This window comes from Bombina bombina, chromosome 2 (assembly GCF_027579735.1).
Source record: "Bombina bombina isolate aBomBom1 chromosome 2, aBomBom1.pri, whole genome shotgun sequence".
NCBI lineage: Eukaryota > Metazoa > Chordata > Amphibia > Anura > Bombinatoridae > Bombina > Bombina bombina.
Genome location: NC_069500.1, coordinates 931,817,201 through 931,835,505, shown reverse-complemented (window position 1 = coordinate 931,835,505; position 18,305 = coordinate 931,817,201). Strand labels below are relative to the sequence as shown.

The following is an 18,305-nucleotide window of genomic DNA, read 5'->3' as shown; positions in this document are numbered from 1 at the left end:
CCTTCTTCTAAGAAGGAGCGTCTGTTGCATAACTTGGACGTGGTCCATGCCCTGAAGTTTTACTTGCAGGCGACTAAGGATTTTCGTCAATCATCTTTATTATTCATTGTTTTTTCTGGAAAGTGTAGGGGTCAGAAAGCTACGGCTACCTCTTTCTTTTTGGCTGAAGAGTATCATCCGTCTGGCATATGAGACTGCTGGCCAGCAGCCTCCTGAAAGAATTACAGCTCATTCTACTAGGGCTGTGGCTTCCTCATGGGCATTTAAAAAACGATGCTTCTGTTGAACAGATTTGCAAGGCTGCAACTTGGTTGTCTCTTCACACTTTTTCCAAATTTTCCAAATTTTATACTTTTGCCTCGTTTGAGGCTGTTTTTGGGAGAAAGGTTCTTCAAGCAGTGGTGCCTTCCGTTTTGGTTCCTGTCTTGTCCCTCCCTTTCACCCGTGTCCTGTAGCTTTGGTATTGTATCCCACAAGTAAGGATGAAATCCGTGGACTCGTCATATCTTGTAAAATAAAAGGAAATTTATGCTTACCTGATAAATTTATTTCTTTTACGATATGACGAGTCCAAGGCCCACCCTGCCGTTTCTAAGGCAGGTATGTAATTATTTTTTATTAAACTTCAGTTACCTCTGCACCTTTGGATTTTCCTTTCTCTTCCTAACTTTGGTCAAATGACTGGATTGGGAGGGAAGGGAGGAGCTATATATACAGCTCTGCTGTGGTGCTCTTTGCCACTTCCTGCTAACAGGAGATTTAATCCCACAAGTAAGGATGAAGTCCGTGGACTCGTTATATCGTAAAAGAAATAAATTTATCAGGTAAGCATAAATTTCTTTTTTAAGTGACTTTCTAATTTACTTCCATTTTGCTTAGTTTTCTTTGTATCATTGGTTAGAAAGTAATCCTAGGTGAGCTCAGGCCAGTGTCTTTAGTTATCTGGCAACAATGTTCATAGCAATGCAAACACTGCTACGATAGACATGCACACTCCTGAGCTCGTGTAGGACTACCTTTTTAGCAAAGGGTATCAAGAGAACTAAGAAAAATTGATAATATAAATAAATTGGAAACATGGTTAATATTGCATACTCCATCTATATTATAACGGTTTAATTTTGACTTTACTGTCCCTTTTAATGTTGAAGTAAGCGCAGAGTGAGACACAAGATGCTTTTAGCAACTTATTCATGATGGAAGCATTTTGGGAATATACAGCAATTTTATGTCCCTATTTCTAAAAACCTAATCTGATACTATGGTTGCATTTCATGAACCTTATAGTTGTATATTTACAGTTTTGATACAGAAAAATAAAATAGATATTTTTAATATTTTGCTCCCTGCAGATTGACCAGCTTGCCAAAAAAGCAAATGAACCAGATCGCAGTCAGGCAATTCGTGACCGACTGAGAGGAAAAGGTCTTCCCACAGGTAAGAACAGTAATGAGAATTAGGAACAGTAATAATTGGTCTCTCTGGGAGAGGCCTTGGTTACTCTAGTACATTATCTCACTGCATGCTTGTATTTACTGCAGAGGGACAACTCTGCGTGTTGTAGTAATTATCTATGTTGTGTCTTAACAAAGAAATGTGGTCACATCACATTGTAATGTTGCTGCTGTCTAAGATACTCTGCTATGTAAGAATGGTAAGAAAATGTCATCATCATTATATTGAAAGATCGAAAACTGTGACAAACCATTTAGTAGGATTCTAGTTTGAGATATAGCAAAGAAATACTAATTATGAAACCTGCAGATGCTGCAAATGAATTAGCTGCTTTGGACAATTTGCAACGTTTTAAAATCTAGGTAACAGATTTAGCTTTTTGGCTGCTGGGACAAAGCACCGTTTTTACACAAAATCTAGAAGTCTTTTTAAGTCCTGGTATAATGGTAAACAGGTTATCAAAGTTTTTATGATATCTGCATAATTTATTGAATCTAATGACGCCAAACACAGAATAACTATTTTATTTTTCTCTGTGATTTTAAATAAATAGTTAATTCTGGTTAGAAAGCAGCACAGTACTGTATGCTGTACAAAAACTCTCATTATGTAGCAGTTTCAGAAATAAAACTAGACAGTGTAAAACTGAAAATATTATAGTATGTTTGTTTCTTGTTTTTTTATAGGTTTTTAAATATAAAAGAAAACCAAGTGGAATTTGTAGTCTCTATCATTTTAATCCCAAATCAGTTTCTTTGTTTAGATTTGTCATTTATAATAACAAGACAGTTTTATATGTTTAGTATGATATTGATAACGTAGATTCTCTAGAGTTTTGAGTATATGATTCACTATTTTTTAATAGAATACAGCCAGGAAAATAAAAAACTATAGTACATTTGGGATGTAAAACACAATATATTTTAATGGTTAAGGACTACATCACAAGTGGAGCCTATGAAAGCGCACTTTTGTGAGCAAGGTCGCGTTTGCATTGCGCTTAACTTACGGTGTTACTGAATATCACGCTCGCTAAAGTGCTATTTCTTTCATGTAATTAGCAAGAGTCCATGAGCTAGTGACGTATGGGATATACATTCCTACCAGGAGGGGCAAAGTTTCCCAAACCTTAAAATGCCTACAAATACACCCCTCACCACACCCACAATTCAGTTTTACAAACTTTGCCTCCGATGGAGGTGGTGAAGTAAGTTTGTGCTAGATTCTACGTTGATATGCGCTCCGCAGCAAGTTGGAGCCCGGTTTTCCTCTCAGCGTGCAGTGAATGTCAGAGGGATGTGAGGAGAGTATTGCCTATTTGAATGCAGTGATCTCCTTCTACGGGGTCTATTTCATAGGTTCTCTGTTATCGGTCGTAGAGATTCATCTCTTACCTCCCTTTTCAGATCGACGATATACTCTTATATATACCATTACCTCTGCTGATTCTCGTTTCAGTACTGGTTTGGCTTTCTACAAACATGTAGATGAGTGTCCTGGGGTAAGTAAATCTTATTTTCTGTGACACTCTAAGCTATGGTTGGGCACTTTGTTTATAAAGTTCTAAATATATGTATTCAAACATTTATTTGCCTTGACTCAGAATGTTCAACTTTCCTTATTTTCAGACAGTCAGTTTCATATTTGGGATAATGCATTTGAATTAATCATTTTTTCTTACCTTCAAAAATTTGACTCTTTTTTTCCTGTGGGCTGTTAGGCTCGCGGGGGCTGAAAATGCTTCATTTTCTTGCGTCATTCTTGGCGCGGACTTTTTTGGAGCAAAAATTATTTTCCGTTTCCGGCGTCATACGTGTCGCCGGAAGTTGCGTCATTTTTTGACGTTATTTTGCGCCAAAGATGTCGGCGTTCCGGATGTGGCGTCATTTTTGGCGCCAAAAGCATTTAGGCGCCAAATAATGTGGGCGTCTTATTTGGCGCTAAAAAAATAAGGGCGTCGCTTTTGTCTCCACATTATTTAAGTCTTATTTTTTCAGTGCTTCTGGTTGCTAGAAGCTTGTTCTTTGGCATTTTTTCCCATTCCTGAAACTGTCATTTAAGGAATTTGATCAATTTTGCTTTATATGTTGTTTTTTCTCTTACATATTGCAAGATGTCTCACGTTGCATCTGAGTCAGAAGATACTACAGGAAAATCGCTGTCTACTGCTGGAGCTACCAAGCTAAGTGTATCTGCTATAATTTTTGGTATCTGTTTCTCCAGCTGTTGTTTGTATTGCATGTCATGACAAACTTATTAATGCAGATAAAATTTCTTTTAGTACTGTTACATTACCTGTTGCTGTTCCGTCAACATCTAATTTTCAGAGTGTTCCTGATAAACATAAGAGATTTTATTTTTTAAATCCATTAAGAAGGCTATGTCTGTTATTTCTCCTTCTAGTTTACATAAAAGTCTTTTAAAACTTCTATTTTTTCAGATGAATTTTTAAATGAACATCATCATTCTGATACTGATAATGGTTCTTCTGGTTCAGAGGTTTCTGTCTCAGAGGTTGATGCTGATAAAGCTTTGTATTTGTTCAAGATGGAATTTATTCGTTCTTTATTTAAAGAAGTATTAATTGCATTAGAAATAGAGGATTCTGGTCCTCTTGATTCTAAATCTAAACGTTTAAATAAGGTTTTTAAATCTCCTGTAGTTATTCCAGAAGTGTTTAATCTCCCTGATGCTATTTCTGAAGTAATTTCCAGGGAATGGAATAATTTGGGTAATTCTTTTACTCCTTCTAAACGTTTAAGCAATTATATCCTGTGCCATCTGACAGATTAGAGTTTTTTTGGGACAAAATCCCTAAGGTTATGGGGCTGTCTCTACTCCTGCTAAATGTGCTACTATTCCTACGACAGATAGTAATTCATTTAAGGATCCTTTAGATAGGAAAATTGAATCCTTTCTAAGAAAAGCTTACTTATGTTCAGGTAATCTTCTTAGACTTGCTATATTTTTAACGGATGTTGCTGCAGCTTCAACTTTTTGGTTAGAAGCTTTAGCGCAACAAGTAACAGATCATAATTTTATAGCATTATTATTATTCTATAACATGCTAATAATTTTATTGGTGATACCATCTTTTGATATCATTAGAGTTGATGTCAGGTATATGTCTCTAGCTATTTTAGCTAGAAAAGCTTTATGGATTAAACTTGGAATACTGATATGTCTTCTAAGTCAACTTTGCTTTCCCTTTCTTTCCAGGGTAATAAATTATTATTTCTACTGTTTCTGGAAGGAAGGGAACTTTTTTACCAAAGGATAAAAAATCTAAGGTAAATTTAGGTCTAATAATCATTTCGTTCCTTTCCTCACAATAAGGAACAAAAGCCTGATCCTTCATTCTCAGGAGCGGTATCAGTTTGGAAACTATTTCCAGTTTGGAATATATCCAAGCCTTTTAGAAAACCTATAGCCAGCTCCTAAGTACCCATGAAGGTGCGGACCTTATTCCAGCTCAGCTGGTATGGGGCAGATTACGTTTTCTTCAAAGAAATTTTGATCAATTCCGTTCTCAATTTCTGGTTTCAGAACATTGTTTCAGAAAGGTACAGAATTGGCTTCAGTTAAGGCCTCCTGCTAAGAGATTTTTTTCTTTCCCGTGTCCCAGTTAACACAGCAAAAGCTCAGCATTTCTGAAATGTGTTTCAGATCTAGAGTTGGCTGGAGTAATTATGCCAGTTCCAGTTCTGGAACAGGGGCTGGGGTTTTATTTTATCTCTTCATTGTACCAAAGAAGGTCAATTCCTTCAGACCAGTTCCGGATCTATCAATATTGAATCGTTATGTAAGGATACCAACATTCAAGATGGTTACTGTAGGACTGTCCTGCCTTTTGTTTAGCAAGGGCATTATATGTCTACAATAGATTTACAGGATGTGTATCTACATATTCCGATTCATCCAGATCACTTTTAGTGTCTGAGATTCTCTTTTTAGACAAGCATTACCAGTTTTGTGGCTCTACCGTTTGGCCTAGCCTCAGTTCCAAGAATTTTTTTCAAAGGTTCTCGGTGCCCTTCTTTCTGTAATCAGAGAACAGGGTTTTTTGGTATTTCCTTATTGGACAATATCTGGGTACTTGCTCAGTCTTCTCATTTTCGAAGAATCTCATACGAATCGACTTGTGTTGTTTCTTCAAGTTCATGGTTGGAGGATCAATTTACCAATCAGTTCATTGATTCCTCAGACAAGTGTAACCTTTTTAGGTTTCTAGAATAGATTCAGTGTCTATGACTCTGTCCTTGTCAGACAAGAGAAGTTTAACATTGATATCAGCTTGTCAAAACCTTCAGTCACAATCATTCCCTTTGGTAGCCTTATGCATGGAAATTTTAGGTCTTAGGACTGCCGCATCAGATGCGATCTCCTTTGCTCGTTTTCACATGCGACCTCTTCAGCTCTGTATGCTGAACCAATGGTGCAGGGATTACTCAAAGATATCTCAATTAATATCTTTAAACCGATTATACGACACTCTCTGACATGGTGGGCAGATCACCATCGTTTAGTTCAGGGGGCTTCTTTGTTCTTCCGACCTAGACTATAATCTCAACAGATGCAAGTCTTACAGGTTGGGGAGCTGTGTGGGGGTATCTGACGGCACAAGGGGTTTGGGAATCTCAGGAGGTGAGATTTCCGATCAATATTTTGGAACTCCGTGCAATTTCAGAGCTCTTCAGTCTTGGCCTCTTCTGAAGAGAGAGTTGTTCATTTGTTTTCAGATAGACAATGTCACAACTGTGGCATACATCAATCATCAAGGAGGGACTCACAGTTCTCTGGCTATGAAAGAAGTATCTCGAATTTTGGTTTGGGCGGAATCCAGCTCCTGTCTAATCTCTGCGGTTCATATCCCAGGTATGGACAATTGGAAAGCGGATTATCTCAGTCGCCAAACGTTGCACCTGGGCGAATGGTCTTCACCCAGAGGTATTTCCTCAGATTGTTCAAATGTGGGAACTCTCAGAAATAGATCTGATGGCTTCTCATCTAAACAAGAAACTTCCCTGGTATCTGTCCGGATCCAGGGATCCTTGGGCGGAGGCAGTGGATGCATTATCTCTTCCTTACAAGTGTCATCCTGCCTATATCTTTCCGCCTCTAGTTCTTCTTCCAAGGGTATTCTTAATATTCTAAAGGAATGCTCGTTTGTCCTGCTGGTAGCTCCAGCATGGCCTCACAGGTTTTGGTATGCGGATCTTGTCCGGATGGCCTCTTGCCAGCTGTGGACTCTTCCGTTAAGATCAGTCTTTCTGTCTCAAGGTTCTTTTTTCCATCAGGATCTCAAAACCTTAATTTTAAGGTGTGGAGTTTGAACGCTTGATTCTTGGTCAAAGAGGTTTCTCTGACTCTGTGATTGATACTATGTGACAGGCTCGTAAATCTGTATCTAGAGAGATATATTATAGAGTCTGGAAGACTTATATTTCTTCAGGATGGTTTAGATAAAGGTTTGTCCGCAAGTTTCTTGAAAGACAAATCTCTGCTCTTTCTGTTCTTTTTCACAGAAGGATTGCTAATCTTCCTGATATTCATTGTTTTGTACAAGCTTTGGTTCGTATAAAACCTGTCATTAAGTCAATTTCTCCTCTTTGGAGTTTGAATTTGGTTCTGGGGGCTCTTCAAGCTTCTCCTTTTGATCCCATGCATTCTTTGGTCGTTATATTACTTTCTTGGAAAGTTTTGTTTCTTTTGGCCATCTCTTCTGCCAGAAGAGTCTCTGAATTATCTACTCTTTTTTGTGAGTCTCCTTTTCTGATTTTGCATCAGGATAAGGCGGTGCTGCGAACTTCTTTTGAATTTTTTACCTAAGGTTGTGAATTCTAACAACATTAGTAGAGAAATTGTGGTTCCTTCATTATGTCCTAATCCTATGAATTCTAAGGAGAAATCATTGCATTCTTTGGATGCTGTTAGAGCTTTGTATTATTATGTTGAAGCTACTAAGTCTTTCCGAAAGACTTCTAGTCTATTTGTCATCTTTTCCGGTTCTAGAAAAGACCAGAAAGCTTCTGCCATTTCTTTGGCATCTTGGTTGAAATCTTTATTTCTTCTGTTATGTGTGATCAGTCCACGGGTCATCATTACTTCTGGGATATAACTCCTCCCCAACAGGAAATGCAAGAGGATTCACCCAGCAGAGCTGCATATAGCTCCTCCCCTCTACGTCAGTCCCAGTCATTCTCTTGCACCCAACGACTAGAAAGAAGGAGTGATCCATCCGGTTCCGTGGTCGGAACAAGGACAAGGGTTCTACTCAAACCTGTTTGTGGTTCCCAAAAAAGAGGGAACTTTCAGGCCAATCTTAGATTTAAAGACTCTAAACAAATTCCTAAGAGTTCCATCGTTCAAAATGGAAACTATTCGGACAATTTTACCCATGATCCAAGAGGGTCAGTACATGACCACAGTGGATTTAAAGGATGCTTACCTTCACATACCGATCCACAAAGATCATCACCGGTATCTAAGGTTTGCCTTCTTAGACAGGCACTACCAGTTTGTAGCTCTTCCATTCGGATTGGCTACGGCTCCAAGAATCTTCACAAAGGTTCTGGGTGCCCTTCTAGCGGTACTAAGACCGCGAGGGATTTCGGTAGCTCCGTACCTAGACGACATTCTAATACAAGCTTCAAGCTTTCAAACTGCCAAGTCTCATACAGAGTTAGTTCTGGCATTTCTAAGGTCGCATGGATGGAAAGTGAACGAAAAGAAGAGTTCTCTCTTTCCTCTCACAAGAGTTCCATTCTTGGGGACTCTTATAGATTCTGTAGAAATGAAGATTTACCTGACAGAAGACAGGTTAACAAAACTTCAAAATGCATGCCGCGTCCTTCATTCCATTCAACACCCGTCAGTAGCTCAATGCATGGAGGTGATCGGCTTAATGGTAGCGGCAATGGACATAGTACCTTTTGCACGCCTACACCTCAGACCGCTGCAACTATGCATGCTAAGTCAGTGGAATGGGGATTACTCAGATTTGTCCCCTACTCTGAATCTGAATCAAGAGACCAGAAATTCTCTTCTATGGTGGCTTCATCGGCCACACCTGTCCAGGGGAATGCCATTCAGCAGGCCAGACTGGACAATTGTAACAACAGACGCCAGCCTACTAGGTTGGGGCGCTGTCTGGAATTCTCTGAAGGCTCAGGGACTATGGAATCAGGAGGAGAGTCTCCTTCCAATAAACATTCTGGAATTGAGAGCAGTTCTCAATGCCCTTCTGGCTTGGCCCCAGTTAATAACTCGGGGGTTCATCAGGTTTCAGTCGGACAACATCACGACTGTAGCTTACATCAACCATCAGGGAGGGACAAGAAGCTCCCTAGCAATGATGGAAGTATCAAAGATAATTCGCTGGGCAGAGTCTCACTCTTGCCACCTGTCAGCAATCCACATCCCGGGAGTGGAGAACTGGGAGGCGGATTTCTTGAGTCGCCAGACTCTTCATCCGGGGGAGTGGGAACTTCATCCGGAGGTCTTTGCCCAAATACTTCGACGTTGGGGCAAACCAGAGATAGATCTCATGGCGTCTCGCCAGAACGCCAAACTTCCTCGCTACGGGTCCAGATCCAGGGATCCGGGAGCAGTTCTGATAGATGCTTTGACAGCACCTTGGAACTTCAGGATGGCTTATGTGTTTCCACCCTTCCCGCTGCTTCCTCGATTGATTGCCAAAATCAAACAGGAGAGAGCATCAGTAATTCTAATAGCACCTGCTTGGCCACGCAGGACTTGGTATGCAGATCTAGTGGACATGTCATCCTGTCCGCCTTGGTCTCTACCTCTGAGACAGGACCTTCTGATACAGGGTCCATTCAAACATCAAAATCTAACTTCTCTGAAGCTGACTGCTTGGAAATTGAACGCTTGATTTTATCAAAACGTGGTTTTTCTGAGTCGGTTATTGATACCCTGATTCAGGCTAGGAAGCCTGTTACCAGAAGGATTTACCATAAAATATGGCGGAAATACCTATACTGGTGCGAATCCAAAGGTTACTCCTGGAGTAAGGTTAGGATCGCTAGGATATTGTCTTTTCTACAAGAAGGTTTAGAAAAGGGTTTATCAGCTAGTTCATTAAAGGGACAGATTTCAGCTCTGTCCATCTTGTTACACAGACGTCTGTCAGAAAATCCAGACGTCCAGTCCTTTTGTCAGGCTTTAGCTAGGATCAAGCCTGTGTTTAAAGCTGTTGCTCCACCATGGAGTTTAAACTTAGTTCTTAACGTTTTACAGGGTGTTCCGTTTGAACCCCTTCATTCCATTGATATAAAAATGTTATCTTGGAAAGTTCTGTTTTTAATGGCTATTTCCTCGGCTCGAAGAGTCTCTGAGTTATCAGCCTTACATTGTGATTCCCCTTATCTGATTTTTCACTCAGACAAGGTAGTTCTGCGTACTAAACCTGGGTTCTTACCTAAGGTAGTCACTAACAGGAACATCAATCAAGAGATTGTTGTCCCATCCTTGTGTCCAAATCCTTCTTCAAAGAAGGAACGTCTTTTACACAATCTGGATGTAGTTCGTGCCCTCAAGTTCTACTTGCAGGCAACTAAAGATTTTCGCCAAACTTCTTCCTTGTTTGTCGTTTACTCTGGACAGAGGAGAGGTCAAAAAGCTTCTGCTACCTCTCTCTCTTTTTGGCTTCGTAGCATAATACGTTTAGCCTATGAGACTGCTGGACAGCAGCCTCCTGAAAGAATTACAGCTCACTCCACTAGAGCTGTGGCTTCCACTTGGGCCTTTAAGAATGAGGCCTCTGTTGAACAGATTTGCAAGGCTGCAACTTGGTCTTCGCTTCATACTTTTTCCAAATTTTACAAATTTGACACTTTTGCTTCTTCGGAGGCTATTTTTGGGAGAAAGGTTCTTCAGGCAGTGGTTCCTTCTGTATAATGAGCCTGCCTATCCCTCCCGTCATCCGTGTACTTTTGCTTTGGTATTGGTATCCCAGAAGTAATGATGACCCGTGGACTGATCACACATAACAGAAGAAAACATAATTTATGCTTACCTGATAAATTCCTTTCTTCTGTTGTGTGATCAGTCCACGGCCCGCCCTGTTTTAAGGCAGGTAAATATCTTTTAAATTATACTCCAGTCACCACTTCACCCTTGGTTACTCCTTTCTCGTTGTTTCTTGGTCGAATGACTGGGACTGACGTAGAGGGGAGGAGCTATATGCAGCTCTGCTGGGTGAATCCTCTTGCATTTCCTGTTGGGGAGGAGTTATATCCCAGAAGTAATGATGACCCGTGGACTGATCACACAACAGAAGAAAGGAATTTATCAGGTAAGCATAAATTATGTTTTCATCATGCCTATGTTGAGTCGGGTAACACTCCGCCTCAAAGGATTACAGCTCATTCTACTAGGTCAGTTTCTACTTCCTGGGCGTTTAAGAATGAAGCTTCGGTTGATCAGATTTGCAAAACAGCAACTTGGTCCTCTTTGCATACTTTTACTAAATTCTACCATTTTGATGTGTTTTCTTCTTCTGAAGCAGTTTTTGGTAGAAACGTACTTCAGGCAGTGGTTTCAGTTTGAATCTTCTGCTTATGTTTTTTCATTAAAATTTTATTCTGGGTGTGGATTATTTTCAGCAGGAATTGGCTGTCTTTATTTTATCCCTCCCTCTCTAGTGACTCTTGTGTGGAAAGATCCACATCTTGGGTAATCATTATCCCATACGTCACTAGCTCATGGACTCTTGCTAATTACATGAAAGAAAACATAATTTATGTAAGAACTTACCTGTTAAATTCATTTCTTTCATATTAGCAAGAGTCCATGAGGCCCGCCCTTTTTTGTGGTGGTTTTGATTTTTTTGTATAAAGCACAATTATTCCAATTCCTTATTTTATATGCTTTCGCACTTTTTTCTTATCACCCCACTTCTTGGCTATTCGTTAAACTGAATTGTGGGTGTGGTGAGGGGTGTATTTGTAGGCATTTTAAGGTTTGGGAAACTTTGCCCCTCCTGGTAGGAATGTATATCCCATACGTCACTAGCTCATGGACTCTTGCTAATATGAAAGAAATGAATTTATCAGGTAAGTTCTTACATAAATTATGTTTTTGTGCTCCACTCATAAACTAGGCCTACATTTATTTAAAGAAAAGCGAGTCTTATATGCCACAAATATTGTATATTTAAAGGCACATGAAACCCCAAATTTGTTTTTGATTCAGATAGAAGATACAATTTTAAACAACTTTTCAACCGCCTTCCATTTTCAAATTTGCTTCATTCTCTTGGTATCCTTTGTTAAAAAAAGCAGCAAGGCACTGCAGGGACCTAGCTGAAAACATCAGGTGAGCCAATGGCAAGTGGCATATATGTGCAACCACCAATCAGCAGCTAACTCCCAGCAGTGCATTGGGACTCCTGAGCCTACATAGGTATGCATTTTAACAAAGGATACCAAGAGAATGAAGCAAGTTTGGTAAACAAAAGTAATGTAGGAAGTTGTTTAAAATGGTATGCTCTGTCTCAATCATGAAAGTTAAAGATGTGTTTTGCATGGTATGTTTATTGTTTGTTGCTTGCAAAGTCTTGTGTATTTGCTTTACAATAATTAAACATTTTAATAAATGTAATTTGCACAGAAATGATTCAGCAGCCTTAGGATACCTCAATACTCTGTCATTATTTTTTTATGACATACTTTGTTACCTGTTTGTTTCTCTTTTATTAGGTTGTTATGTTTTTAATATATATTTGGCCTGACTTATTATATAAAAGTATCTTTCTAAAACCCTACTTCTAACTGCACTGAATAAATATTTATTTTGAATTGAACATATCGATTAAAGGGATAGACAAGTCAAAATTGCTTGAACAAATTTTACTTCGAGATAGAAACATTTTTGCAATAAACTTCCGTTAGTAATAAACGTTAATAGAAGCAGTATTGCTGTTTCAGCTGCATACGCACATATACTACGTGTGAGTAGAGGGTCAGGATTCAAACACCAAACCTGCTCATAAGGTTGTACTGGGTGTATACAGCATTAGATAAGAATAAATTAGTATCATACAAACTGGTGCTGACTCTTTGAGAAGGTGTAGTGTTTGAATGTATAGGACCCTCACAGCATATTTGCATATGCCACTGAAAAACAGTAACAACTTTTAATTTCCAATTTATTTCTATTATCAAATTTGCTTTGCACCATTGATATTCTGTGTTAAAGAAATACCTAGGTAAGTATCTGGAGCCCAACACGGTAGGAAATAGTGCTCTTGCAACTGGATAACATTCTTGCAAAAGGGCTTCCATATAGTGCTCTAGAAATGGGCCGGCTCCTAAGCTTAGATCCCTGCTTTTCAACAAAAGATATGAGAAGAATGAAAAAGTAATAATACTAGAAAATTAGAAGTTGTTTAAAATTGCATGTTCTATCTGAGTCATGAAAGAAAACATTTAGGGTTTCTTATCCGTTTTCAGTACACTGTAAAAATATTTCCATTTAAAATGTAAATGCACCCATGCACATTTCCTTGTTCACGTTTCTCTCTCTTTAATAATCTTCTTGCTATAATATACATTTGCTTTGAATGCCAAGCTATACACATCTTCAGGTCTTTTAGTTTTTAAGATTTTTATGTAAAAACAAAAAAAAAATGGTTCTGATCATTCAGATTCTGAATTAATCGCGGTTTTAAATCGTATATGCGATTAATCGTGCAGCCCTAATTCAGAAATATAGTCTCAAGTCTTCCAATACCTGGTTTCAATATCTGGGCTAATGTTGGTGTTGTGATTTAAAATGTGAAATACTACCTATTTAGAAGGCAGTTGAACCATTGGTACTTTAACACAGTGTTTTTCTTTAAAGCAACAGTAAAAACCTTGCAATTTTAATATTATGTTTGTGTGTAGTAAAACAACTCTTCAATATACTTTTTATTATTTATTTTACTCCCTTAAACTGTAACTAAGTCTGAAAATTAAGAGGACAGTAAAGTCAAAATTAAACTTTCATGATACAGTTTTAAACAACTTTCCGGTTTAAGTCTATTATTGCCTTGTTCTCTTGGTATTATTTGTTGAAAAGCATACCTAGGTATGCTCAGGAGCAGCAATGCGCTCCTGGGAGCTAGCTAGGGATTGGAGCTGCACATATATGCCTTTTGTCATTGGCTCACCCAGTGTGTTCAGCTAGTACCCAGGGTGTACCTCTGATTTTGAGCCTCCTCTTCTACATAGGATAAAAACTTGGAAAGTTGATTAAAATTGCATGCTCTATCGGAATCATGAAGATCTAATTTTGACTTTATTGCCCCTTTAAGAGTGTTGCAGCTGGAAGGGCACATTACAGACATCAACAGCCTAACCCTGCCAAATAAGGCAAGTGGTGCGGATGGAGTTTGAAAAAATTAAAAACTCATGCAGCAAGCAGGGTCTTGTTGCATTTAAAACATTTTAAAACTCACCAACTATGTACATTTCTTGCAAAACTGCACAAAAACTTGTAATCAAAAGATGTTTATTGTCCCTTTTAATGTGAGCATTTAATTTATGCTAAGAAATGTACCTCGTTTTATGTGCTGGAACGTTGTTGTTTTTTTATAATAAAGATTCACATATATCTATATTTACAATCAAGTTACTTTATTTGTAGCAAATTCTTATAGATGTTGGTATCCTCCTTCCATTCTGTCCTCTAAATAATTTGCTATCACTCTATTTAACCTCTGATCTACTTATTCATTTCCTTTTAGGATGTCACAATTTGCTTTAATTATTGTTTCATATCTAAAATGTTATTGTTTGAAGATAAAATGTATGTTGGAAATGATTAGGATTACTTCACTCCAAATAATTTGATACGCGTAAGAAGGAAGTCACTGCATCGGCCCTTTTATTCCTTCGCTATCCCAGCAGTTGCTAAACTGACTCACAACTGAATCACAGGAAAACAGCAGATTACATTGTGCCTTTGGCATTTAAATACATTTGAAAGTTATATGAATGAAGGTGTGACCTGGGTCTGTCAAACCACTACTCAGTCACACATTCAGTGAGCTGCCAAGTGCCGTTCCTTTAATCACAGTTCTAAAGATGAAGGTAATACAGAAGCTGCCTTTGAACACTGTTCATAGGACACTAAATTCAAAACTAAACTATCATGATTCAGGTAGAGCTAGGAGACCATCTAATTTACTTCCATTATCAAATTGGCACAGTTTTTTTTTTATACACTTTTTGAGGCACCATCTCATACTGAGCATGTGCAGGAGTTCACAGTATATGAGTCTGTGATTGGCTGATGGCTGTCACATGATACAGGTTACCAGCAAATAGAAGTAAATTTGAAAATTTGAAATTAAAATAGAAAGTTGTGGTAAAATAAAATAGGAAATATTTAGGGCTGTTTTGTTAGTGTTAAGGGGAATCCCTATATTTGAAATATTCTTACTCATTTATGTTTATTTTTGTATTAGAAATAGGTGGTTTTAAATTTATCACCCTTTGTTTTCAAGGACATGGCAATGTAAATGGCTGAGCCTGCAGAAAGAGCAGATCTGCTCATGTTATCTCTTTCTAAATAAATGCCAAAAGTTAAGTATTGGAATGATAATAAAAAACAACTATTTCAGATGCAACAAGTTCTTTCTCTCGTGCTCTCTCTCTCTCCCATTCCCCATTGTCCACTGGGAAGTTAAGTGCTATTGCCTCCTGTTTGCAAAGCTTTTCTGTAGAGAATATGGCAGTACTGACATTTTCAGTGTAGGTGGGGTTTTTATCAGGCAAAGACAGGTAGAATAAATGTAACAGGACTGCTTGGAAACAATATACTCCAGCAGGTAAAATGTATGGTTGGAAAGATATATTGAAAGGAAGAACATTTTGCAGAACAATGTCCCTTTAAAGGGGTCGCTTGTTTTTTCATTTTCAATTGAATTTAAAGAATACCAAAAAAAAATTGTTTTTTTTTTCATTTGGAAAAATCAAAATGATCATATACATAAGCTATAAAATATATTTAACTTGTTGATTTTAATATTGAAAAAAAGGTGTAAGTTGTCATTTATAACAAATCAAATACTACTTGGGGCTATTAAGATAAAGACAATACTCAGTCCAGTGGCACTTACTTCAGTTTAGTATATTTTTTGTCAGTTTTATAAACAAATATATATTTTTAGACGTGATAGCTAAAAATTTTCTTCTACTGACATTTCTCCTCTGCTGTTTTCTCCCAACTTTACTTTGTTTCATTTAAAATCCCTTTGGATTTATTTGTACCTACACTTTTTCAGGTACTATTTATACAACTCCCAAATGATTACTGACTTTGATAACCTCACTAAACTGTAGTAGAACAGCTGTTCAACTTGAAAAAGTTTCATTGTGGTTGGTCAAACAGCTATAAAAGAAAGGAACCATTTTTATATGAGCCATATGACTGAACTTGGTTGATTCATTTTCAGTTATATAGAGAAGCGTATCTGAAACGGCAGTACTCCTGAACTTTTCTCGTACCACAGTTTCAAGGGTGTATCGAGAATGGAGCAATGAACAAAAAACATCCAGTCAGCGGCAGTCCTGTGGAAGAAAAACACTCATTGATGAGAGAGGTCAGAGGATGGCTAGACTTGTGCAAGCGCGAGCAAACAGACAGGCAACAATTTCTCGAATCACATCAGAATTCAACCTTTGTGCAGAGAAAAACATATTGCAACACACCACTAGGTGCACCTTGTCACGGATGGGCTACAATAACGGGCGGCCACGTCGGGTGCCGTTGTTATCAGAGAAGAACAAGAGAGCAGTCTTATGTGGGCCCAACATCACTAGCACTGGACCATCGAAGACTGCAAAAAGGTCGCTTGGTCTGACGAGATGAAGTTCCTAGTGCGTGATGTTGAGGCAGGCTCCCAATTCAGTGCAATCCATGGACCCGTCATGTCTGATTAAAACTGTGCAAGATGGAGGGGGCATTGTTATGTTGTGGGGAATGTTTTCCTGGCACACGTTGGGTTCATTGATAACCCCTGGATTTAAGTCGCAATGCCACAGCGTACGTAAACCTCTCCTGTTGTAGTATAAAAGGAAATATTTGCAGCGTTTAATCATATACTTCTTGCATTAAAAATATAAGTAATGTTAACCCCTTAATGACCAATGATGGAATTATTCCATCATGAAACCATTGAGCAAACTGAATCTGTATATTTCAGGGGTTAATGAACTTTTATACAATTGCCAGAAAATAGTGGAATTTAGTATTGTTCATCATTGAAGTTATTATTACATTGGGTTCATTTATAAAAAAAATTGCTTTGATTATCTGTTGCAACAATGTAGTTCTAATTAGCTATAACCTATAATTTAAAAACAATCAAATAATCTAGTTTTAAACAACTTTCCAATTTACTTCTATAATCAAATTTATGTAGTGAGGAAAAAAGAAACACTGAGTCCCGGTGTGCTGTAGATCCACAGGTTTATTGGAACAGAGCCTGTAATGGGCGTCAGTAAGGTGCTCCCTAATGCCTGACGCTTTTCGCGCATGCGCTTCATCAGAGACAATGCTCTCACCTGCACTGGGACCTTAAATAGGCCATATCAGCCAATCCAATGTCAATTAAGTATTCAGTGTGGTTATAATTAGTGCATTGATTAAATTCAATTACGTTAACTTTTATGCTGACAATTCAATAACATTGCCAGCCTCTGAAAAGCAGGTCCCAGTAGAGGGAAACCGATAAAACTAAATAACAGTACTGTATACAAGATGATCAAGAATTGTTATAAATCAAATCTAAAAATGTTTTTAGTCACATTTGTGAGTTTTTTTTAAACAATAGAACTATAGTTGTGGATTTTAGTTTTTAATTCTATAGAACCCAAAAAGATTCTCAGTATATGGGGTAATGTAGGATAGTTTCTTAAAAGTTACAATTATAAAAGGATGAAGTGAAGGTTAAAAAGAACAATATATATCTAAACCAATATGTCACTTTACTAAATTTAAAATAATAATGAACATCATAGGAGAAGGAGGAAATTGGAGAAACCAACTATATATATATATATATATATATATATATATATATATATATATATATATATATATATATAAAATGCCATACATGTAAGAGAAAGGAGGACAAGTTTGTTCAATTGTATTGTATTCTGACTTTTTTTGATGTGTGTAAGACAACATTCGCAGTAAGATTCTAGTCCTCATTCCTAATATATGTCAAAGTCATGCACCTTGTAATTCTCCTAAAAGTCTAACTCTATTGAGTAGAAGGGGAAAGGTAAAGAATTCTAATCTAAGGATGGTGAACATTAGATATTAAGGTTAGCTATACTTATATAGATTTTACAATTAGTAATGTCTATTTTTTGTTGCTCTTTTTGCTTATTTTGGCTTTTCATACCGTTTAAGCATTTTTTTTTTTTTTTTAGCTTTAATCGGCTTTTTTTTGGGGGGGGGGAATTATCTGAGTAATTTTATTTGGAAACTTTGTCACTTACTCTTTATGTATGTTAGATTTCATAGCCGGTTTTGTTCTTTGGATGCACAACCCATTAAAATTGGTTGAGATTGTTTCTTCTTATTATCTCTGTCTGTATACTGTACCAAAGTTCAATATTGAGTCAAGCAACGATTCTAAAAAAAAATTGCCGGTCAAGAAGTGGTTCTCCACGCCAACACTTGCAGGGGCAGCCCTTAAGGAATTCTATAAAAAAAAAAGTGACTGTCCCTGCGAGTGTCAAATTACAGAGGGAAATACTGTTGTGTTTTTTAATTTTAATATTACGCTTAATACAAATCAAATTACGCAGTTTTTAGTGCGCTGTACC

General features: G+C 37.7%; 1 protein-coding gene across 2 annotated transcripts in view; it reads left to right on the top strand.

Moving 5' to 3' along the window:
- PTPN13 (protein tyrosine phosphatase non-receptor type 13) overlaps positions 1-18,305 on the top strand; it is a 565,956-nt gene that overhangs the window by 233,773 nt on the left and 313,878 nt on the right. For both annotated transcript variants that reach the window (XM_053703380.1, XM_053703379.1), the window contains exon 6: positions 1,353-1,437. In XM_053703380.1, the coding sequence (XP_053559355.1) occupies positions 1,353-1,437 (85 nt within the window). The remainder of the gene's footprint in view (positions 1-1,352; positions 1,438-18,305) is intronic.